Source organism: Copidosoma floridanum, unplaced genomic scaffold (assembly GCF_036245765.1).
Source record: "Copidosoma floridanum isolate Cflo_tuat_1 unplaced genomic scaffold, Cflo_Japanese_pri ptg000017l, whole genome shotgun sequence".
Classification (NCBI taxonomy): domain Eukaryota; kingdom Metazoa; phylum Arthropoda; class Insecta; order Hymenoptera; family Encyrtidae; genus Copidosoma; species Copidosoma floridanum.
Genome location: NW_028321894.1, coordinates 3,825,087 through 3,850,244, shown reverse-complemented (window position 1 = coordinate 3,850,244; position 25,158 = coordinate 3,825,087). Strand labels below are relative to the sequence as shown.

General features: G+C 32.3%; 1 protein-coding gene across 1 annotated transcript in view; it reads left to right on the top strand.

The window, feature by feature from the left end:
• Window positions 1-25,158, top strand: part of LOC106644845 (uncharacterized) — a 2,208,360-nt gene that overhangs the window by 1,035,759 nt on the left and 1,147,443 nt on the right. Inside the window, exons 34-35 of the mRNA XM_089592443.1 lie at window positions 6,670-6,813; window positions 22,057-22,186. Coding sequence (XP_089448569.1) covers window positions 6,670-6,813; window positions 22,057-22,186 — 274 coding nt within the window. The remainder of the gene's footprint in view (window positions 1-6,669; window positions 6,814-22,056; window positions 22,187-25,158) is intronic.

Here is a 25,158-nt window from a genome sequence, read left to right as displayed (position 1 = left end):
CCTCATTACCGTTTGTGTACACTAGTAGTATTCATCAGACGCATTCGTGGGGGTGTTAAAGACACCCAATAGTTCTCTGGCTGGTGCCAAAGACGCATGGACGTGTCAGGTAGCACTAGGGCTTGTTTAACTTAAAGACGGTCACATGTAAAAAAAAATTGATCACTTGGTACTCCCTCGAACATTGCACACGTGTGAAATAGCTGGAGGATATTGTCAGTTGTGCTGAGGTACGCCTGATACGCGGGGCCACGCACAAAGCACGTTAGCTGACACTCGAGAATGTCTGATAAGTGCATGAATACCAAATATAGCTAGGTGGGGCTGGAATCACTGGTCATAGATCAAGATGATAAGACGAGATAGGTAGTGTTGCTACGCATAGCCTATAATACACAGGGGCACGTCAGATGGCACCAAAACACACCTGATGTAACGTTGAAAGCCAATAAAAGATTATTTAATTTAATATGCATAATTATAAGATTAAAATTCGAGGAATTCCATGGTGGCGTACTCATAGGCTAAATTTCGTTAGATTATACTATGCTAACTAGAAATGGGGTCACTTACAAGTGCGTAGGCAAGTTAAGTAAGGCATCACCCAAGACTTTTATGTTATATGCGTGCCATGTTCGGGGCTTACACGAGCTACGTTGGCATGCCCTGCTTGATTGTATGTGTGTAGTCCAGGGGGTGATCGATGTCGTATGTGCTGTATTTCAGGACGAGCTAGTGAAAATCCTCAATTTTCTAGAAAGTTTAACAATGTTCTTTGTCTACTCAATAGTGGTTTGCCAGGCAAAGCTAAGGTATATTGATGCAACGGCTTCCACGATAGGATCCGATGCTAGTCAAGGATAGTTGAGTCTGCAAATAATCACTGATCTTGGATATGCTCAGCTAACCTAGAGTCCTAGGAATTTTCTTGAGACACGGAATCATACCAGATGGTGCTAGGATCATTCAGCGTTTAAGGGTACCAGTATTTTTGGCTGCCAGAAAATTTTCTCACTGTGAACGCAGCAACTATTTTAAGATTATTTGACCGCCTGAAAATAATTCTAACTTATAATTATAATTATAATTTTAAATTATGATTCTAAATTCTTATAATTATAATTCTTAATTCGCAATTAGTAGGCTTCATTACTGATAGTATTAAAAATTCTCAGTTATCAATCAATTTTCGTATTCAGAAGTTTCTTAATTAGTATCTAGAAGTTATAATAACATAGATTAGATTTGCGTGTTTCATAGTGCAATTGATTAGGTTGCAGACTACTAATCCAAAGGCACGAGGTTTGAGTCTTGGAGTCAGTGTAATTTGAAAACTTTTTTTAAGATAGATACTTACATAATATATATGTTAACTTATGTTCGTGTATGTTGGCTACATATAATGTACGTGTTAATAATTATATCAACATATACTTTTAAATAGCTATATAAACAATAAGTACATTTTAATAATGCAAACAAAAGCTTCATATTCATGATTATATAGTTTTACGTCGGTAGACTACCATTACTAACAAACTTTTTATGCTTATTCATTATGAATTTTTCATTTTAATTTAAAAGTATTTTCAGCTAGGATTAAAGTGCATCTAAAAATAGGTGAATTACCTGAAAGTTACTCGTACCTGCAATACAACGGTGATTTATTCACATGCACGTTGGCCTATGCTGATCAGAAATGAAAAACAAACAAAATATTTTATGATGCATAAAAATAAAATAACCGTAGATGCAAAAGTATAAGTGGGATCAGTTTAACTAAGTTGAATAAAAATATTGAATACAAATATAATTTTACGTTAGGATAAAATAACACAAAGCTCATTATTACAAGAACTTAGAGATAATATATATAATTAAGCGAAAATAATAGAAAATGCCTAAATTGTTATATATAGTTAGTAACCACCTGTACTTACTAGACTGTTAGCATTCTAAAATACGTTAAACGTCCTTAAATATAAAGTCCTCTGCGGGAAAAGGCTACACAGTGATGAGTGGACCCGATACACCGTTAGTGCAGGTAGTGTCAGCTTAACTGGCAAGGTGTTTCACTAGAGATACTCGCACTGTGCCCTTGGATTAGATATAACATCATTAAGAGGGTTGAAAAATGGGTGCGGCAATCCACTTCTACACATAGGTGGTGAGTAAGTGGCCCCAATAACTTGGCCAAAGAGCTGTCGTGATAACCCGGTAAAAAAAACAAAAAAAAACTACGGTAAATTTAATTAAGCCAATTTATTAACTTTCAAAGAATTATCCAACTCTTAACATTTATGTGCACAGGCTTATAACTTAGCAAGTAACGCCTTTGTTTTACATCAAACACTTTATAAAAAAGTGCAATTGTCTAATCTGTAATTTAGTTCAATTCTATTACTTCATTATTAAATATATACATCTATATTATTAAATGTAAAAGAAAACGATAACGTAGACCCTTCCGCTTTTTCCATCTTAGAGATGTCAAGAGAAAGTCTGTATTCCTGCCTGCAATAGGGGTAACATAATTTCCAATTCCCCAGAATACCACGAGTCGACTCTCTCTCCAAAGACTAGCCGCAAAAAACATGTTGACTCAATTTCTACTCAAATTTTTTTTTGTTTTTGTAAAATTATAAACAGTTAAAACTACCTGTTTATCTAGTTATATTAACACGTGACAGGCAAAGTGCTATTATTTTTATTATTATAATTACTACTACAATCATTATTATTACTGTTGTTATTATTATTATTTTTACTTTTATTATTATTATTATTCTCATCATTATTTTTACTTTTATTATTATTATTAATATTAATATTATTACTTTTATTTTTATTATAATCACTATTACTAGTATATTTATTTTCGTTACTATAACTACCACCACTAATATTATAATTATAAGTTATAATGGCAACGGCCACCGTTACTGCAGTTCATGTATTAGGGTGATTGATATAATATAACACACCAATCGTTTAATTACTCGAACATTAATTCAATCGTTAAGCAATTGCCACCACTTTTTTTGCAACTAGTGTATTTGAACAAACAAAGAGTGTTTAGCATTAGTGAATATTATTAATATTCTGTCGTAGTGTTAATATGAAGATATCTAGAAATCTTGTAAAATTTGTATGTTAAAGGGAAAGAAAGGGCATGAGTAAGTGAATCACCTTTCCTTCTCTTGATGTAAGGAGGAGAGTGAGCTAGATGTGGGAAGTGCTAATTTGTAAGTGCCTAAACTAGAGTAGTTCTAGCCAATTAGATTTTTGGCTATTGTCATTTTTGCAAGACTTTCCCCGGGCAAGTTTTTCTGCGTCATTATCGAACCAGCGCATGACTGAAGTCCGCCACTCCTTATAAAAAGGCCTGAAGGCCCCAAAAAAATCCGCTTGTTTTGTTTTTACCCTTAAACGGTTGACTGGATAGTTAGAGTCCACCTCTGCCATGACATAGTCTTCCACGAGTGCGGTATATTTTAATTCAGACGTCACTCTCCTCAACTCTAACTGGTATACGATGTCTTGGTTCTAAATAAAAGTAAGTATTTAAGGTTGAAAAAGTTTTTTAACTCCTCCTTTTCGTTTCTCTTTATTGGCACGGGCATAAAAAAAACGCAGACACCATTACTTGCTTTAGTAGTGGTACCTGTGAAAAACCAGGTAATGATTAAGCAATCGTGCACACCACTACTCACAATAGTATTGGTACCATAGGACTTGCAGAAATTAAATTATCTGTTGAATTGTGCGTAAGAACGAGAAAAAGTACCATTACTCGTAGCGATATTGGTAGATTCTAGTCAGGTCACGAGTTAAAATACCATTGGCCATCTCTACGTACCCCTGTAACGATACCTTTACTCGTAACTGTATTGGTACTTCCTAGATTGTGAATGAGACCCCATTAAGTACGCTGCTTCACGTAAAATTGAAAAAATTCAGGTGTGCCATGATTGAGTAAGTCAATGAGGCTGACATTTACAAGCCTGGTCACCCGCATGTGAAATAAAAAAATTTTCTTTGAATAATATACTTCTACCCTCTTCGTTTTCTCTGTATGCATGTTGTCTTTTTGAAGTTGTTCTTAACAGGTCGTGTGGATGGTTCTTTTTTTTTAAAGTTATTTATTTTTTGACAGGCTATCTCAAGTAGGACCTCTTGTGTAAGCCAGAGTCTCCAGGAGCTAAGCAGTTGGCCGAGTAGCAAGCATCGTGGGCGTGAGGGTCATTTTTGTGTTTCAGGTGTCGTGTGGTCATCATCGAGTTTAGTATGAGTATCTTTGTGCACTGCTCTAGGATTGCCCTAAACGTTACACCTACAGTGTCAGAGGGCAAGAAAATGCAGCGTTACAAAATAAGAAATTAATATTCTTAATACCAGGCAATATCATGAGACTTATAGCTTGTGAACAAATGTTTATATTGTGGCTAAGTTAGTCTGTTAATGAGCAACGCACAGTAAAAACATGTATTGCTGTCTATTATCTAAAAAATTGCGTAAAATCTCGGTGTTTAGAAGTGCAATTAGTCTTTGCTCGAAAATAACAAAGTTTGATCCGTTCATTCTACAAATCCCACCAACTTACTAACACCAATGCTTACAATTTACAGTGACATTTGTGAATCATACATCACAGAAGATGTTCAAGCATGATTTTTGTAGGCCATGTCAGTGATCCTTTAGAGTTATGCGTACAGTAGTGTTAAAATGTACATTTTCGTACCTTCTATGAATAAACCATTAATATTGATACACGGGACATACACCATTTGATCTGTGGCAAAACTATTTCTTTTGACGATTGCAGTATGGTGCAACGATACGGCTACAAAAATGGACAATGTTTTGCATGATGACGAGCGGTTTTTCTGAGCGACCGACGTTACTATTAGCAAAGAAATCTATTGTTCTGATTCGTCATCTTCATTGCAATGTAAGCAACTAGGAAAAATAGCTCACGAATAGCATTGAGGTGCGAATGCGATCAGTAAGATATCTGAGTGCATGTCTTCATATGAATACTTTAAATTTTATTTCCGTTTACGTAGAAGGAGCGAATCTTTTAGTGGAATGTATTAAAATAAGCCCATCTCTTTTGCTAGCTCATACCCAAGTTTGGTCAAAGAGCACGACAAAATGTCTGCTTACGCGTGTTAAAGTATTAACTGTGACGATACAGACCATTATTAATAGCGAAACTTCAAATAATACTATGTTGGGCAGCTAACCAAAGCAAGTATACGTTGGTTTGTACAAAATCAAGCTTACAATGGCAATGACACTATTATTTTGTTAAATTGTTATTTATTAACTGGTTTTTTTCTCAGTGTGTATGCTAACAATATAACGTCTTGTTTTTAAGTGATGGCGTTACTTTCTCGATAAAGGAAGTCACATCAACTGCAAATTTTATTTTAACGGTTACTTCCTCTCTGTAAGAAATTAAATACCAGTTTTTTTGGCCAACAAATGTACTTATAAGGATCCTTATAAGCACAGTAGCGTTAGATTTAACGTATAATTTGCCAAGGTTCTAACTTTAACTGTAAATTGTACAGTGTAGGCCGAGTACGGCAATATTTTTAAGATCATTGAGTCATGGTAAAGTAGGATAATTTTAAGTGAATAAATGGTGCCTTTAAGCACAACTTCTGTCATTCTATATCACTGTATCTGCTTATAATAAGTAATCTGTGCATAACAAAAATGGAGCCATGGATTGTTTTAAATTCTAAGAAATTAAAAGAAGTTTCAGCATTTTACACGGCACCCTCTGAAAATCTTATGAAAAAGTCCCAGGCACCACTTTAATACTTTTGCTACATATACTTGCTATTAAGTCTCTTTTGAATAATAAGTAGCATACATTTGTGCTTCAATAAATAGCAGCTATCAGTCTCTGATCAAATATTTGACAGTTATTACATTGCACCAAAGAGAAAATGAAGCAGGTAAAAAAAGAGCCTTATAAAGTAAGAATTAGCTAACATCAATAATCATCACTTTCTCATATAATTTGCAAGCTCCACAGATTGAACAACTCATTTAAGAAAAAAACTATCGTTAGACTTTCATACGAAAACTTATTAGACAACGATTGTGTACCCATCATTCGTCTGTTGGGCGTAGATTTTGACGGAATCCCTTTTAATGTTAATAGTTGAAGCAAGTAAAAATTGGCCTTCTCCAACGTTGATGGGTCTTACTGATCCTTGGCGTTTACAATGAGTTATAATGAACAAGCCATAGAGATGTAAGAAATAAGATGACAAAACGAAGACGAGAGATCTGCACATAAGTATCTTAAAAGTTTTGTATTAAAAACAGTAACGCTCGATCATTTACACAAACTTATTGTACATTGCATCGATTGTTTTGGCTTGTTTTGGCCAAGCAAAGTGTTGCAACAACTACTTGTGTCAATCGAGTTCTCCGTGCGCTCGTATCGTAATGTATTATGACAAAATGTACCTCCCAAAAAGAACCTTATTTAGTTTTTTGAACTTACTAAACGGAAAGTAATTCATTCATTGGATTTTAAAATACTACCATAAGCTTTTTTATTATCTTGTCAATAAGTCAGAGATGTAAAATTTGAAATGCAATCTTTAAAAAGCTACAAATCATTTAAGATAAATATTTCGATTACAGACTTATAGTGAAGGATGTTTAGAAGACAAAAAAATTAAGGACTCTTTGAATGGAACAAAAAAAAGCGATGCCAAAACAGACTTACTTAATGCACCAGTTCCAGACTTGCATTCAGTTGGGGGAGTTTTAGTCAATATGCCGCACGTAAGTAATTAATTGATTTGATTTATTAATTTTAAGTAAGCTTCGGCTTAATAAAATAATTTTCAATAGTAATATGTTTTGTATTCAACGTTAATTGTTGGTTATTACGACTTTCAGAAATAAAAAAGTACTAGGATGATTTTTTTTATTAAAAGATTTTTTCAAGAAATTTGTAGAAGTCTTCTTCAGCTTACATTATAGTATTACAACAGGCTTAAAATTAACTAACCTGAACAATAGATAAGCAACATTAAACTTGTAATGAAATTATTGTTTATCCAAAAATGAAAGCCAATAACTCAAAGCTTCCTGGTACAAGCCCAACGTTGTAAAAAAATGTAGTTATACAATTATTTTTCCAGAATTTTTTGTTTAGCTGAGAACCAAGAGCTTAAGTTTACGTACTTAAGCCAACAATCATATTTGCCAAGATTTAAGTTTGATGTTATTGGTTTCATGGATGTTGTATGGCATATAAACGACTATCATAAGATTTTTAAATAATGATAAAAAAAAATTACCTAGGCATAAGCATCCGTGGTCACTTTTAAGTAGTGGATAAGCTCTGAGTGACGGGTCATTTAAATAATTTGTAAGTAGGTTGAAACTATGAGTAACTTTCATAAATATTTAAAAAAATTAATTGCAAAACAGCTTTATATGGAAATAGAAGAGTGAGCTGTTATATTTTTCAATGATACTGAATATTTAGTGGGCTGCGTCTGCTAATCGTTTTATGACGTTACGTTTACGAGTTAAATTTTGCATACTGCTTAATAATACGCTATAGAATTATATTACCATATAGGTTAGACGTGTGGTAGTGCCACGAATTATTTAATTTTTATAATTTTTTTGGTATGCATTGTAAAATCTTTGATCTCACAATAATATTAGAATCATAAGCTTGTTTGTCTGTTGACAACAATTTCAAAACTACTGATTTAGTATAGGTCTAACAGAACATTGGATGTAACTGTTTCTTAAATTTTTTGATATTTAATGAACCACACTAAATATCAACAATATAAGATTCGCTTGATGCATGAAGTTGAAACAGAACATTAAGCCTATTGGAATCTTCATGGTGAGCGAAATTGGAGACCTTATTTTCCTGCAATAGTTCGTAGGTTCAATAAATATTAGAAGAAAATACAAAATTTTTTAAAGATACTGAAAATTGAATGTTAGTAATATAGTAATTAATTATTAAGACTCAAAATTAGTTGATATAGGTACGTAAAATATTACTACGTACTGAAAGGTCCCAGATACACTACTTAGGAGAAAAGCCACGCTAGTGTGTGTGCCCATATCTTATAAGTATGATGTACAAATGAGACAAAAGACGAGGTGTACAGAAACAAATAAGATTTAAGACGTTTAGCCTACGAAGCAAGTTAGTTGTGCAAATAGTGAAGTTAACAGGATCTCTAGTTTGAGTCAGTGACACCTCGGCTTGGCCCAGCGCCAATCCCACCTCGACTCAGTCGAGCATTCGCCCCACCTCGGCTTCCTCCAGCACCCATTGTTGGTCGTGGGAGTGACCCTTTTGTCTCCTATTTCAGAATATATTGTCTTAAGTCCTTAAAAGATAAGCCATCCTCGCTTTCAAACAGCCTGTTAAAATTAGCTATTTTTACGTCCAGTACTCCATCAACAATCGCATGATAGAAACTATCTCTTTTCTCATCTTCGAAAAAACTATCAGTTTTACTTACTTATTTAAAGTCTTTTACCAGTCCATTAAATAATTCACAAAATTTAGAAGCACTTTGCTATTTGGGGTCAAATTTAACGGAATGTATTTTTTTACGTATTTGATATGCGCTCATTTTTATATCACTCCTTTTCAGATCGTTAATTTTTTGTATCATTATTGATAAATCAGTAATGTGATATACTTTGTTTTCGTAATCTAGGGACAACCTACCTAGAATTACATTTAGGGCCTGTTATTTATCTTCTTCCATTTTTTCTTTAGTAATGTTCATACTGAAGTTCCAGTTTTGAATCAATTATGTGAGGCCATTTTTCACTTTTCAGTTCTGACCGTAATTGTTTAATGAATAATTCTTGTTTGGTTCCATTCGTCAAGGAATAATTAAAGCGCCCTAGGCTATCTTTATTGACGACTTCTATCCTTAGACTATAATTAGGCACAGCGCGTTTAAGCATCAGCAAACTATCAATGGAGTCGAAGTTTAGGTTAATTAATCGCTTACATAATTCAGGTCCCAGAGTAGATGTAGTAGGTTTATTTACCTCTTGTATTCGACTCCTGGCCTATTCTTGCTCAAGAGCCTCCATTTTCCTTTGTTGAGCGGTGTAAAGCTGCTCAAATTCGGTTCAGAGTGTCTCTTGGGCCCTCCTATTTTCCTCCCTTTCATTTTCCAAGGCCTTTTCATTTTGGGAGGCAACAGCTTCAAATCTCATTGACATCCAGGAGCTTTGCTAGTACCTTTCTTGTTCCATTAATTTTTTGATTTCCTCAATATCTTTCTTTGAGGCTTCTGAAATTTTGTTTCGTAAGCTTATAAGGTTTTTAAACTGGATATTTTAACCAGTTTATTATTAGTTTTTCCTTAAATTCATAATTTGCATGCGCCATTTCATTACGTAAGCTATCTAGCTCTTTCCTTAGGTTGTCTTTCCTGAGTTGCAAATCTTCGAATTGGCTATTAAGCAAATCTCAATTTTTGCTTTTCAAATCTCTAACATTTTCGTAAAATGAGGTATCGGTAAAATTTATCTTTCTATCTTCCAAACCTTTATTCTTCTTTTTAGATGAGGTGTTAATTAATTTTATTTTTCCATCTCTTAAATCTTTATTCTTATCTTTAGATGAGGTATCAATCGAATTTATTTTTCTATCTCTCAAATCTTTATTCTTATCTTTAGATAAGGTATCAATCAAACTTATTTTTTTATCTCTTAAATATTTATTCTTATCTTGAGATAAAGTATCAATAAAATTTATTTTTCTTTTTTTAGGGCTTTTCCTTTGGATGCGCTGTTATTTAGGAACGAGTTGAATTTGACACATTTTCTATCGAATCAAACAGGTCTAACATATCTTGATTGTAATGTGCATCTCCTTCCATGTATGCAACAATTTCAGTATTTATGGAAAACATGGCCGGGTTGTTTTTACGAGTTACAACCACCTTGTCTAGTTCCCCTAGATCGTCTTCAGTCTTTTTATATGCATTATTTATCATATTGATGGCATTTTGACCTTAAATTAACGGGAAATAGCAAGGCAAAAGTACTTTTTTTTATGCTTGCGTGCGCGTAAGGCTAGTGGTTTTCTTGTAGAAGTGATATGAAGATCGAGCGTGAGTAAATCCAAGGGAAAATGGTGCTAGCATCATATATGACAGTCATAGAGAGAAAGAAATTTAATGGCCGATTAACAGCATTTATTTTACGACACACACCACCAGCTGTAGCGTGAGAGGACGTGCACTCTCAGTTTTGCCAAACGCAAGCCATAGCTGAAGCGCGCACCTTTTCTCCTCGCCTCGAGGCGTCCCCCTTGGTGATGACTGGCAGGTTTAGCGAGAAACGCGTCTCCTTTGTCACAATGTGGGCCCTTCCCTCCCATAAACAAACGCGTGCCGGCTGTCTCGAGTTCCGCGAATCTTCGAACAAGGAAAGCCTTCTAATAAAGAAAACCTCAATCATGCAATCTTAAGTAAGCTGTCTTGTTCCATCTTAAGGTAAGACACAAATCACACCCACGTACATTCGCCTCAATCTCATGCCCTACAGTGTTCGTCGGGACTACATGTGTGTTGGCTTGCTTTGTAGCATTTTGAAATCTGGTGAGCCGCGGTATATATCTGAGAGGATGGTTTTCCGCTCATCTGATGCTGCAGGCTCTAAGAGAGCAAATACCCTGGATCTGGTTATCCCGTGGACGAGGACTGAGTTTAACAGTGACTCGTTTAGAGTTTACGCTGCTCGACTCTGGAATCGCTTACCAATTTTTATTCGTGTGCAGTTTGATCAACCCTGTTTCAAGAGGAAACTGGCCGAATTTTTACGGCAGGACCACTTCCGTGGTTCTTAAGGGACGTGCCTGTAAATTTTATGTGTGTGTTACCTGTGTGTACTTAATTGTTGCTTTTAAAGACTTGTCGTCTGCCTATTTTGCTCATTTTAATTTATTTATTTATATGGTTAATTATTATCATTTATTTTATTGTTGTTTTATATTTGTTTTATGTACAGTCTCTTTGTTGTTGGTGCATACGACACCAGTGTCAATTAGTAATTAACCTTACAATTGTATTAAATCATATGTAACGAGCCAAGCTATAAAGAGCGCTCTGCTCTTAGCTCTATAACAATTTATTCAATTCAATTCAATTCAAATCTTTTAAGAAGAACGGTAAACGAGTATGAGTTAAAGACAACAACGCTTGACGTCAATACCGAGTCTTTAAAGCAATATATATTCTTGGTACTTTCTGCTGCTCACTTTCTTCTTAATGCTGTCATTTCTTATTGCTCCACCCAAGGTCTCAAGAGTTAGGCCATCGTTTGTATGTCAGGGTGATTCGGCTGCTGCACCTTCATCTTGACCCTGCTTTGCCGCCTCCTGGGGCTGACTCTTGCCTTTTTCGGGGGAAGACGGGGTGAGAGGACTGCCAAGCTCTTCCATCTCACAGTGCTCGCCACCTGACACAGAGCTCCCGGTTACTTCCGCCATTACGTCAACACGTAAAAGTGACAAAAAGAAAGCACACAGGGAATGCGCGATGAGCTCAAGTGTGGAGCAGAAAGAAGAAAGAAGAGAGAGAAACAAGACTCGATCGAGCAAATTCCATACCCACACTACAACTTTGGACCCATGACCTGTTAGCAGTATGGGTTTATTAGTAGGAAATTTGGCGAATAAAAGTATAATACTCGTAATTTATAATTGAACACAGACACGTTTATTGTCACTATCTCAAGTCTCAACTATCTTTCACACCTTACTTTCTCAAGTACAGTAGCTAAACGAACAGAAAAGGTAGGATAAAATATAAGAGTTATACAAAGACAGAGAGTTTGTGTACGAACAGACTGACTGACCACGTGAGAGTGAACAAATTGTAGTTATTTGACGTTGAAGTGCAGCGTCACAGCATCTCGTCTTCTTGCTGTTGCGCATGCGTGATAATTTAGTTACGAACGCCAACAATACATCTAACAAATATGAATAAAATAATTTAATAACTTGATAAATAAAAACAAGGTGTTGGTCTCGGGAATCCCGGCAGAAGTTAAACTTTGAATTCGAATATTATTAAGCTTGGTATAAAAAAAGACTAAGGAAATGAGAGTATACCTAATCTTATTAGGTCTTTAAGAATCTGATATGGAAATAGACAAAATTTTTATATTGTTCCGTGTTTGGGAGCGGGCGTGCATAAAATACGTATACTTTAATATAATACTTATGTTACATGTGATTTGCACATTGTAAGTACTTCCATGCTTGCTATTATATATGTAATACATGTACGAATTGTTGGTCATATTATGCAAAATAAAACATAAATTTTCCCCATTCTGCGCCAAAAAATGTTAATTGTGCGAAACAAAAGTTCTTTGTATGTAAAAGTATTATTCATGCATTTAATATGACATTATATATGTTTAATAAAGTTTCGTTGGAATCAATATATGAATCGGATAAAAATTTTTTTTAATTTTGGCTACCATTAAACCAAAACAATCTGCTACACTTATCTGGTTTAAATTATGAAAAATAATAGATATATAGCTTTTTCCATTGTAAACTTGCAACTTTTCATTCAATTTATTATCTATGATTATTTAATATTGGATCTTAAACTTAACTCGTGCTTAACTAACTTCTATAAATTTTAAAATAAACAATAAAAACATAAGTTTTATTTTCGTGACAATTATTGTTACAATCAATTGTACAGAATAGAAAATGAAATATCTCACAATTTTTTTACCCTTATAGTATTAACACAAAATTCAACTTAAAAACCTTATATGGATCGTACGAAACCTTCAATTATTTGATGTATGAATCATTACAGTAGTGGCTTCATCACATACGTATAAACAGTAGACTTTCTGGCTAAATCAGGCATCTTATAAGACTTACCATGATATGCTTAAACTCATTCTCTTATTACACTAAAAGAGCTTTATGACTTTTTGTGTATCTACTGATGGTGCTTTCGATTATTGTCTTGCATTTATTATAAGTTAAAGCATAAAACTGGTTTCTTATGATTTTAACACTATTCTGGATAGAAGATAAGTTTGACCTTGTTATTCATTTTTTTATTTATTTATTTATTAATTTGTTCATAATTAGTGTATTAAACCATATGGAACAATATTAACATACGGATTTTCTTGCAACCCTACAGAGATATTTGCGTTGAGTCTAATGCATTCTTTTTTATACCATAGTTATATAGATTTTTAAGCAATGTTTTAGAACTCACAGTACTTAAAGCTTTTCTATAAAAAATGTTGCAATTGGTCTAATTTTATACAAGTCATTATGTAATATTTTGATGTTAGATGTATATTCGACCCTTGTAACTAAATTCTAACGCATGCGCAATAGCAAGAGGATGAGACGCCGTGACGCTGCACTTCAGCGTCTAATACCTATAGTTTACTCACTCTCGCGCGGTCAGTCAGTACCTTAATACCTCATCTAACGACAAGAATAAAGATTTGAGCGATAGAGAAATAAATTTAATTGAAACGTAATCTAAAGATAAGAATAAAGATTTGAGATAGAAAAATAAATTGGATTGATACCTCATCTAAAGACAAGAATGAAGATTTGAGAGATAGAGAAATAAATTTGATTGGTACCTCATCTAAAGACAAGAATAAGGATTTGAGAGATAAAAAAATAAATTTGATTCTCACCTTATCAAGATAGCAAATTAATGATATAAAAATGGAAAGATAGTTTTGATGATACCTTAACTAAACATAGCAAAGATTTAAAAATAGAAAGATAGACTTGATTGATACAAGATTATTATAACAAAAAAGCAAATTAAAGCTTTGAAAAATAAAAAGATAGATTTAATTAATACAAGATTATTCTATCAAGATAACACATTAAATATTTAAAGAAAAAAAAAGGAAGAAAAATTGGATTTTGATCAACGAACCTGACTAAGTGATAGAGTTGACTAAAGGAGCCAGGAGCCTACAAGAAAGATATTAAGGGGATTCAAAAGTTGATTAAACATAAAGAGCAGACTTTAAATTAAATACTAGATAGATGATCCTGAGATTATTAAAACAAAGTTTTTTTTTTTACTTATCCTACGGTAATAGTGCAAAAATTAATGATATGAAAAGAAGTTCTATACAGATTAAGGCGTATCAAATATACAACAAAATTCACACTGTTAGAATTGATCTCACAAAGCAAAGTGATACTAAATTTTGCGAATTCCTTGATGGACTAAGATGGATTTCAAATGGGTTTTGATAGATTTCGAACTTGTCAGAAAAACTTAGAGTTTTCTTGAAGATGGAAAAAGAGATGGCTTTTACCATAAAATTGTCAATAAAGTACCAGGTGTGAAAATTGCAGATTCTAATAGACTGTTCGAAAGCGGGAATGGCTTGTCCTATGAATATTTAAATCAAGTATAAAGAAGGTTAAAGTACTATAGAATTGCTTAGATATAATGCATCGAGTAGTGTGCTTGTTGTTGGAACCGAAACTTTGCTCACTACGCGCACGAAGGGAACCAAAAATTCATAAAAGAAAATTAGTTAAATGCGCGAATAAAAATTCCTCCGTGAACTTGAGAGTGAAGGGAGTAAAGTGGGTTTCAGGCAGTAATAACAAAAACAAAATGGTCCTAGACAGAGTGATTTGCGCCAATATGCTCGCTGAAAACTTGATGTAGCTTCGTCAGCTTGTTAATAGATGCCTATGTATCTTTTTAGATAATCTTAAGATAGATATATTTGACTTACGCTCTAACAAGACGTTAATTTTCGATGCCTACAGAGTCTTCTTGGATAGTGGAATTAGTGCAAGATCGTCAGAGAACAAGCAACAACAAGAAGCGTAAAGAGATTATAGATTGCTTAAAGATAGAAAGTGCCTCTGCAACAATTGCTGAGAAGGTTTAGGAAGTTAGTACTAATTATAGTAAAAGCTGACCAATAATTTCAAACAATGGATCTGAAAACGATTATTTAGATACCACTCAACAAAATAAGTTTGAGAAAACTACTAAAGAGAGAAACATAAATGGTAGTGAAGAACTAATAATTGGTGAGATTTCAGAGTCTTAAAGTCCCTTTGTATAAAGGTATAAAATACTTAAAATAAATAGCAGAGCCATGCTTTGAAACGCAAGATTCGGGCATTTATCGTTGGACTATCTTAAGAATTGCAAAGAAAGTTTTTAAACAATAAAGATTTAAGTAAGTCTGTGTTTGATAGCTTTATTGCATTGTGCAAGGTGTGTCATATTGCTATAATTTAAAGATTGCCTTTGAACACTAAAAGAAAGAGGGCATCAAAACAACTCATCCTAAAAGATACAAATTTATGATAGTATACACAGACGACTACTTAATATTGACGAAGTCATACTCTGTGAAAGTAAATAGTAAAGCAAGAAATTGTATGGAAAAATTTATGACCAGCGCACGAAATCTACTGGACTTTAATGCAAAGATGTGCTATAACAGAACTGACCAAGGTACAGAGTTTTGCAGGAGGTCAAACAGTGGAAATTTTCCAGAGATTGGGAGCTGAGTTTTAACTGGTGTGTCCCGACAATCTTTAATACAACGGCGTTTCAGAACAAATCAATGGCACATTGCAGGACAAAGTGTGAACCTACAGATATGACTCAAGGTTTAGGAAAAACATGTTGGATCTAACCTTCAGTGCTGCAGTATATACATATAATCGCTCACCACACCTGTCCAACAAAATAACAGCTTTCTTAGAAAATTTAAACCCTAATTTAAAGATAGAAATAAGTCAAATAAGATTTGGTTGTGTGATCTTTAATAAGATACAAAAAATCACTGGAACCAAATGCAGCCCACAAGGTATACAAGTAGTACTGGTTGGCTATACTACTGCAAGCTACACTTTTCTAAGACTAAAGGATGCAAATTTTATAAAGTTGTGGGTGTGATATTTCATAAAAGACTTGTATTTAGAAATGTCTGGGGAAATAATAAAATAGCAAACTGAAATAATCATAAGACAGACATTTCATGAGATGAATGGTTCATTAAGCTTAGAAAAGATAGTCTTGAAGTATTATTAGAAACGTAGGAAGAACAAAGAGTTATGATAAAATGAGAACGACCGAGAAAGAATGAAGAGCTTGTTTAAGAAAACTTTAAAGCAATCTACGAAAGATTGGAATCGATGCATAAAATCAAATATGGGAAATTGTGATAGGCCAACTATGAATGTTGAAGGAAGCAAGCCAAACATCATAGATTTCAGACGAGTCCTAACGAAGAAGATAGACGAAGATTGGAACCATGACGTTTAAAGTGAGGTTGGTAATTCATGGGTTTAAAGATAGGAATAAGTACGACTTGCAAGAGATATCCGTTAAAAGAGTATCTGGGTGGGCTCTCGTGAGATCAGTAATATCAACTTTTAATAAATTTAACTTAGAAACTTGTGTCAAGACAGCATTCATTAATGTTTCAATTAAGGAGAAAATGAATATAGAATTTCCTGAAGGTCTGCTTGACGAAAATTAACTTAAGAAAAATAAAGTATGTTATCTAGAAAAAACCCTTTACAGACTAAAGATCAGCTTTAAAAAATGAAACGAGTGTTTGTGTGGTGCTACACGGAAACTAGTATCACAAACGCACACCAGTGAAACTTGCCTTTACGCATAGAAAGAAAAAGTTAGCCTCTTAATCTTGATTCCATATGAAGATGATATCATGTTAGCAAGAAATTGGTAAGTAAACCAAAAAAAATAACAATTGGTCTGTAGTCTGACTTTGAGATATCAGATCTTGGCAAGGTTAGCACTTTCCTAGTTATTACAGTAAATAGAGATAAAAAAACATTATTTAATTTAACTTACGCAAACACTATACTTTGACAAAGTTCTGGAAAGGTTTGAATTTACTGACTCAAAACCATAAGGAACACCAATGGTGACAAATCAAGCCCTGCATGGCAAAGAAAAGACAGAGACGAATTAGAAGAAACTGGAGAACTAAACAAAACTAAAACTGAAGAAAATGTACATCACATAGAAGCAGTTAGAAGCCTGCTGTATCTGGCTAACACATTCAGACCAGACATCTCGCACTCTGTGAATGTATTAAGCAGTTACCAAATCTGCTTAACTGATGACTAAAGAATGGTTAAACGAGTCCTTCGATATCTGTAATACACCAAAACTCTGAAATTAACCTACAGAGGCCGGAAAAATAAGCTGGAAGTCTTTTCAAATTCGAATTTGGCAGACTGTAAGGGCTCAATTACGATAGGTAAATACCTTATAAAATTGTATTGCTATACAGTTGCTTGGAAGACGAGGAATTAGAGTTACGTTGCAATCTCAACCTGCGAGGCAGAATACGTGGCAATGTGTGATGCAAGGCAGGAGCTGATAGGATTGGAACACTTAATCAGCTTAATACTGTCATACATTCTGTTGCCTGCGGACCTTTGGTGTGACAACAAAGCCGCCGGAGAAAGTGCTAATATAGATGGTGGCAAAAGTCTGAGACACATGACCAAGATCAAGGCTCACTACGTTAAGTAATGTGTATCCAGAGGAAAAATAATCGTTAAATGAATTTCATTCAAGGAACAACAAGCAGACATTTTTACAAAACCCCTGCCTTTTAAACTGCATGAATGACTAACGAAAGAAATTTTGAATGTTTATCAGTGTAAATTGCATGATAATTAAACTTGAACTTGAGATAGTAAAATTAATAAATTGATAATAGATAGATAATGATAGCAGACATGCTGATCAATGTATCTTTTTGTGTATGTTTTAGCTCGTCACAACTAACCCTAATGAGTGATCAAGAAGCTGACGTGTTCAACATCTTTAGCTGATTACTTATTTATCAAAATATGATTACTCAGTGTTAATAATTCAATATGTCTTTCCTTTTTTCATTTTATATTGTTTTGTTAAATTCAGATACGAACGGAAGGGAGTGTTAATGTTCATTCGGCGCTCGTAACTGAATTCTAACGCATGCGCAATAGCAAGAAGTCAAGACGCCGTGACGCTGCACTTTAGCGTCTAATACCTACAGTTTACTCGCTCTCGCGCGGTCAGTCAGTCTGCTGATACGCACTCCCTGCTTTTCGTATTTTCTTTTTGTTTTGATCTTGCTTTATTTTAGTTGAGCTTACGATTGTATCCTTAATTGTAAAGACTTAAGATAGCATACACTGAAGATAATGACAATAAACGTGTCCATGTTTTATAATAAAATTGACAGTGTTGTACATTTTATTGTCCAATCACATACCCACACATTCATACTGCTAAGATTTGATTACATTACTTAGTACATTTTTTAATTCACCTGCTTTGATAAAGCCTTATTGTTTTTTAACAATAAAATGATTGCCAGATATAAAATTTTTAAACTTATTGTAAATTATTTTCCTGAAGTTCTTTCTTTGTAAGATGTAAGTGATATAGGATGATAGTTTGACATTTTATTCGTTTCCAGACTTATATTCAGATATACCCTCAGAATTTCTTATTGCAACAAGCCATATTAATTTATCAATGCACACGTTAAAAATATGCATTAGTATATGACTTGTGTTCTCAGATAATAACTTTAAAACTTTTGTACTTTTTCTATCTATTTTACCGTTCTTATTTTTTTAATTCTTTATGATTATTTGGACTTCAAGAGTATTTGTAAAAGTCTTATGAATTGCTTTAATATTGCTGTTTGATAAATAAAATGTAACATAAAACAATCAGCTTTTTTAATTTTTGTACATACTTGATTACTTTCTTTATTAAAAATATCTTTGATATTTCAATTTTCGTTTCTTGCTTTTTCACTGACTTTAGAATTTAAAATGTTACAGAGTTTCTTAAAACTTTAACTTTTTATTTTAAAAGTTTTCTTATCAAATTTTATTTTGCTAATCTTGATAACTTTGTCGAGTACCTTAATATAATTCTTATAGTTGTTTTATCGTTAATTATTTTTGGTATTACTTTTTGTTTTCTTACATAAAGATTTTTTATTTAGACAAGATTAAGTTTTTCTCTCAGTATCCAGCTTTTCCTAGGGACGCTACTTGTTTTTCAAATTCATTCTATTACGCTACTATTTCATTCGTATTTAATTTTTTTTTAATTTTTTTCTGTAGTATACTGCATTATGTCAATAAGACCATTTACAGCCTTATTTGGTTTATGTTTTGATTTCATACTCTTTCAATCAAAGTTACTAGCTATTATATTAAGTTTATCATAACTACAGTCAAATTTTTGTCCATCTTTTATAGTTTTTTGATGTCTGCTGACTTCAATGAGCAACGCATAATTAGAAGGCATTGGTTATTCCTATTTCCAAGCGATTGCTTTAAGTTTATTATTTCTGTTAAAAGAATTATCAATACACGTCCTACTTTCACTGGTATTTTTTAATCTAGTTGTATTCATGAAACCTGGTTAATATCCATTGTACGTCAAATTGTTTGAAAAATCTTTTCTAACCATTAGCACTCTGCTATATTGATGTTACAAACTCTAATTTCAGGTGATTTTTAGAATTTTTTAATTTTTGTAAAAATTTTTTAATGTTCAATTAAAATTTATTGTAGGCCAAATCATGACATCTATATTGACTTCATTATTTAGCATGATTCAATTATGTAAAATTTGTAGTTTACCTACTTCAATTATTGAAGTGTTTATATTTATTTTTAATATTCACTACTACTTCATAAGCTTTGTTAACTTTTCCAAAATTATAATATACCTTGGACATTCGCATAACAAAAGGTTGGTAATATTCAAGAATTCATGACTCACCCCATACAATGATAATCAGCTTAATTTTTGGGACGTCAATTACACGAAGCGTTTGAGGTAGAGTCTTTCTTAAATTTTAACAGAATATTTGTAATAATATTAGAAAGTCTTAAGTAAAATTTAGGATCGTTTTACAACACCATTTTTAGATAATTAATGTTAGAAAAACTTTAATTTATACGTTACCATATAGAAATTTTTTTGCGTAACGCAATACCATAATACAAGTATTCTATTAATTTTTCAGAAGGACTGACAAGTTATTTTTGCAAATTATGAAAAAAACAGTGACAGATGCCAAATAAAGGTGTAAAAATGTATGCAAAATAGTTGCCAGCGCTGTCGCATACTCGCTCCCCCCTTATTGCACTCGTATCTCAATAAGGATTTATAATTTTTCATAATTTTCATTTAAACTTCTTATGCGAACGAAAAAAATTTTTTTTTTGTAATTTATATTCCTATAAAAAGACTTAATATCACAGTAACAAAAATCCGGCTTGACAATTTTCGTCAGCAGGTCATAAAGCTCATCATCAATCATATCACCGTTTTTCGTTATTGTTTTGAATAACTGCGTGTATTTGTTGATCTCGATGAAATATGTATGTACTTATACGTAATCTAATATACTTGGTACATTGAATATAGTGGCACAACCAAGTAAGTTTTTGAGTAGATTATAGTTTTTAATTGTGAGTTTTTCTAAAACACAACAAGACTTTTCTTCTCATCTTCATACTTGGTGTGCATCAAAGCTTCCTATTAGTAGTAAATATACGAAACTTTTTTCCATGTTTTACGATTTCGTTTCATGACATAAGGACTCTTTTTTTACTATTGTATTTTTCAATATTATTTAAGGGCCTTCTTTTTTTGTCCTAACTTACTTGTGCAGAAATTGGAAAAGAAGTGAAAAAGCTCGTTTCCAATAAAGGTAACTTTTTTAAATTTGTATTTACTAACATATAAAAGGTCCATAGACATCTAAAAATTTTTCATAATGAATCGTTGTACTCATCCCTAGTAAAGCAATTATTTAAAAAAATTGGATTCAGAAAGAAAAAAGATTAGATTTATTTAAATTTGTTACCCAATGCTGATAAAATTAATGGACTTGGTTAAACGTTAATTTTTACTTTGAATAATAAAATGAATTATATTGAAGAGAAGAATCTATTATCACGTCATGCATTGGACTCTGTTACTTTATCATAAACAATGAGATGATTTGAAAGAATTGCTTCTACCAACAATTTCTTAAGCCAATACTAGTGATAAGTTTTTCAAAAAATGTGTTACTTAATATTTTAAATATGGTAATTCTTCTAAAATACTTTCAGTACAAGTTATGATACTCTAACTTTAAGCATGTATTCTAAAATCACTTAAGACTTAAGTTTTCATTAATTAATAGTTAAATTTAATAGTTTGCTCTCACACTTATCTCGTTATGGGATGGATGCTTTCAAGTGTTATTCTATAAAATACTTGAAAAAACTATTACAACCTTAGGTAGGACGTATCCATACCTAGTAGCTAGGTCTACATGTATTCCGACTAGGAGGGCTATGTGTAGTCCTTCGAGTAATTTTATTAAGGACGTAAGAAGATAAGTCCTAATAAATTTGTAACCATTTTTTAATATAACTACAATTGAAGACGCTAGATGAAAATCAATTTACTTTTATCTACTTCTCAAAGAAGATTTTACCTTTACAGTATAAATAATAAATTTAGCCCTACACTGTTAAATGTAGACTGTATGTTACAAAGAATTATTTATAATTTAATAAGCTTGAACAGGATAACTGGACACAAGAAATGTTCTATTCCTAGAGCTTTATTACATGATAAATTATATACGATGCAAGGTATCTGCATAATACAAGAAGAAAAGTCAGAGATAACTTTTGATGTATAGAACTTCTATAGTTAAACATCTGTAAGAAACATTTGTAAGAAACCATCGTGACATTTAAGAAAAAAGCTATCTCTAGAATATCTTTAAAATATGTTAGCTTATAACGCTTTATTTTAACTTTGCAAATGTTGAGATTCATATCCTGATAATAGAGTTTTTCCCTTTAATTCATAAAAATGTATTAATGTTATATGCCAAGAATAAATGTGACTACTTTATTAGCATTCTGATGAAGTGAACATTCTTATTAATTTACAGTTTTTTGAGCAAATAATGACAGCAACTGTAGAAACAGTATCTGAACAACTAGGTGTACCAGCGAACATAACATCTGAGAAGAGTATGTCAGCAGTAGGCCCATCTATATCTTTTTCAGATACAAATCTTGGTAATGTATAAAATTTTCTATTTAAAAACTTTTAAGACATAAAAGTTTTACAAAGTACAAGTAATTATAATCATGCCATGTGTTTAAAAAAAGTGTGAAGTAATAATTAGTTAAAATTAATTAGTATTTATGTTATGATCTACAACTACTTTAAAAGTTCAAGGTCAATCATACAGACAGTTCATTATACTAAAGAGAATACTATCGGATTTTTTTTGTAAAGATTAAATATCTGTGTTCAAAAATCAAATTCTAAGAAAGTATTTTTTAAATTACTTGACTTGTAATATAGGAATTAATGTATAAATTTTAACTTCGTACACTATGTAGTATATGGTTTTCTAGAAATTTACGCATGAATAGACTATACTTTGCTATGAGTAAAGTTGATAATGCTACTTCTTAAGTAAGAGAAAGGCGTTAGTATTTGCTAAAGCACTTTTTTTCAACTTCACCAGATTTTTTTATTCTTTGATCGCTTCAAGTTCCATTTTCTTATTATTTTACGTAACAAAACAAGACTGTTTCGGATCAATGTAAAGCTTAGTAAATTAGATGTACATGGCGATAAGAAGTTCTAATTTAAAAAAGGAGTTAAATAGGCTCTTAGTTTCTTTTTTACTCTTTTAATATCATTCTGCTTCCTCTTTTCTGCAACCTATGGCGCAATTTCTGGTTTGCACGTTATATTCTCTAATTTGGGGATATTATAAATTTGCTTTATCTATATCGTACATACCGTTTCTTTATTTTTCTCGATTTTAATTTTTTTATTTTTATAATTAAGAAAACAAAAAACATTATAACAATGTTTTTATTCACCAAGGTTCTTTTCGACTCATATTTACTGACGCATTCTCTCTCGCTTCAAGTATTACTTAGTCATTTTTTATACAATTCTTTAAAGAAGTATTGATAATTTCTTTATTTATAACATGATTTTTGAAATCATCCATTTAGAACTATCACTTTATAAAATGTACTTTTGTTACCAAATATTCAAATGTAGATAAGCGTCATACATATAATTAAAATTACTTAGAACTACTTTAGTATTGGAATAGTGGTCATATTTTTGGAATATTTCAAAATTACAACTGACCAAAGAATAGTTATTTTATTGGTTGTATACCATCTTCCATAGTACTTTAAGTATTATACTGTCTCTTTCTTGTACATTACCAAAATTCAATTTAATGTATAAAATGAGTTTGAAAGTGTCGTGCATTTAGTACAAATCTAAGGTGTAAGTTACTTAACTTGATTTCCCAAACTTGTGAGTGTGAGACAGTGAATAACGATTACCTAAAAATAAAGTATGCTAAGCTGAATAAGTTGTCTAAAATTTTAACGGTTTTAATTTTTTCTGTCGTGATTTAAACTTAAAATATTTGTAACATTTTGTGTCATCCACATAATAACTATTGCTTTAAAACAATTAGCTCTGTACTGAATTTGTGAAAAGTGAATGTTCAAAGATTTTCAAACATCGAGCTGCATAACGGATTTTGCTATTGCATGCCCTGTAACCTACTTCTTTTGTAAAGAGCTACTGTCGCTAAGCTTAAGCTTAGTTACCTATTCTTTCTAAAACGATTTAAACTTAACGAAAGTTCAGAGTATTACAGAAAAGCTTTATGCAAAAGATGAATAATCAAATACTTACCTTTATTTATGACGACGATTGGTAGCTACAATATGAGCTGAATAAAAGTTTTTAATGTTTATTTAACATAGGTTGGCAGTCTTCGCCCAACCAACTTTTAAGACTATTGTAGAATCCCCTCAGATATTGACCTTCTTAATTTTCTCTTTTATAAATTTTATGACACCATTCACACTCGTCACCACATTTAACTTTAATTTTTCCTGAACATTCGTATACAACTAAGAATAGTTTTCGTTCACATATTTTACAGTCGTAGTTAATACTAGTGAATTCTTCAACATCATTTTAACTGTCATGGTATTTACTATATTATTCACAATTTATGCGTATTTCCGTACCAACGGATATCACATACCTACTGCAATTATTTTCATTATCACTCGACACATTCTTTAAATATTATATGTGAGCAAAGTCGTTGCTGATAACAAATTCATTATTTCTGGCAAAAATAATACTATTTTTATCACTACTTAATGCAGTTATCGTTTTTTCGTCACACTCACGCTGCTATTGTTACGTATTATGTCACTATTACTATGAATAACTACGTCAGTGATTTTGTCTCACTGACTTTCACTTTTTTTGTATACATAATTCACTAGCCTTTTTTTGAAGGTAATAAAATGGAAATGTCGGCTTCAGACAATAGTTTTTTGTTTAAAGGTAAAGAAAAAAAATTATTTTCAGCCATTATTTTTAAAAAATGTGTCACTGCTTTACTAACTTCTCACGCTTTACATTTAACAATGGCTTATCAATACGTATTGATTTTCAGTAAAATATTTAACTGCCTGTGCATTGTGATTATTCGGTGCCGTGTAAGAAATTTTTAGGGAAAGCCATTGTGGATCAATGAGTTTAAAGTCTCTTGCAACAATGTCATAACTCACTACAATTGATTGGCAAACTCTAAAATAATTCTGGTACAGCAAAACTTTACTTGTTATTTGAGCCTCTGAAAAATTAGTAAACGGCTTAACTTGTTAACGATGTGCCTGCAAAGTTTCCAAAAAGTTGGATCAGGTTGTGGTTCTCACCCAATCTTGGTTATAACAGTACTATTCGCAACTGTCTTATTTTCTGGTGGTTTCTTATCCTCCGCAAGCATATTGTCAACTTACTTGGTAAAACACATCGTACTAATGAGTGATAAGTATAAGTTTTATCGTTAGCACAATATATCTACGAGATATATACGAACATTTGTTTTTTTATTTAATACTGTTAACTTTTGTCACTACCTCCGCACGTGGGAATAATGCCCACTATTCAAAAATGCTGTGAAACTTAAAAAAAAATT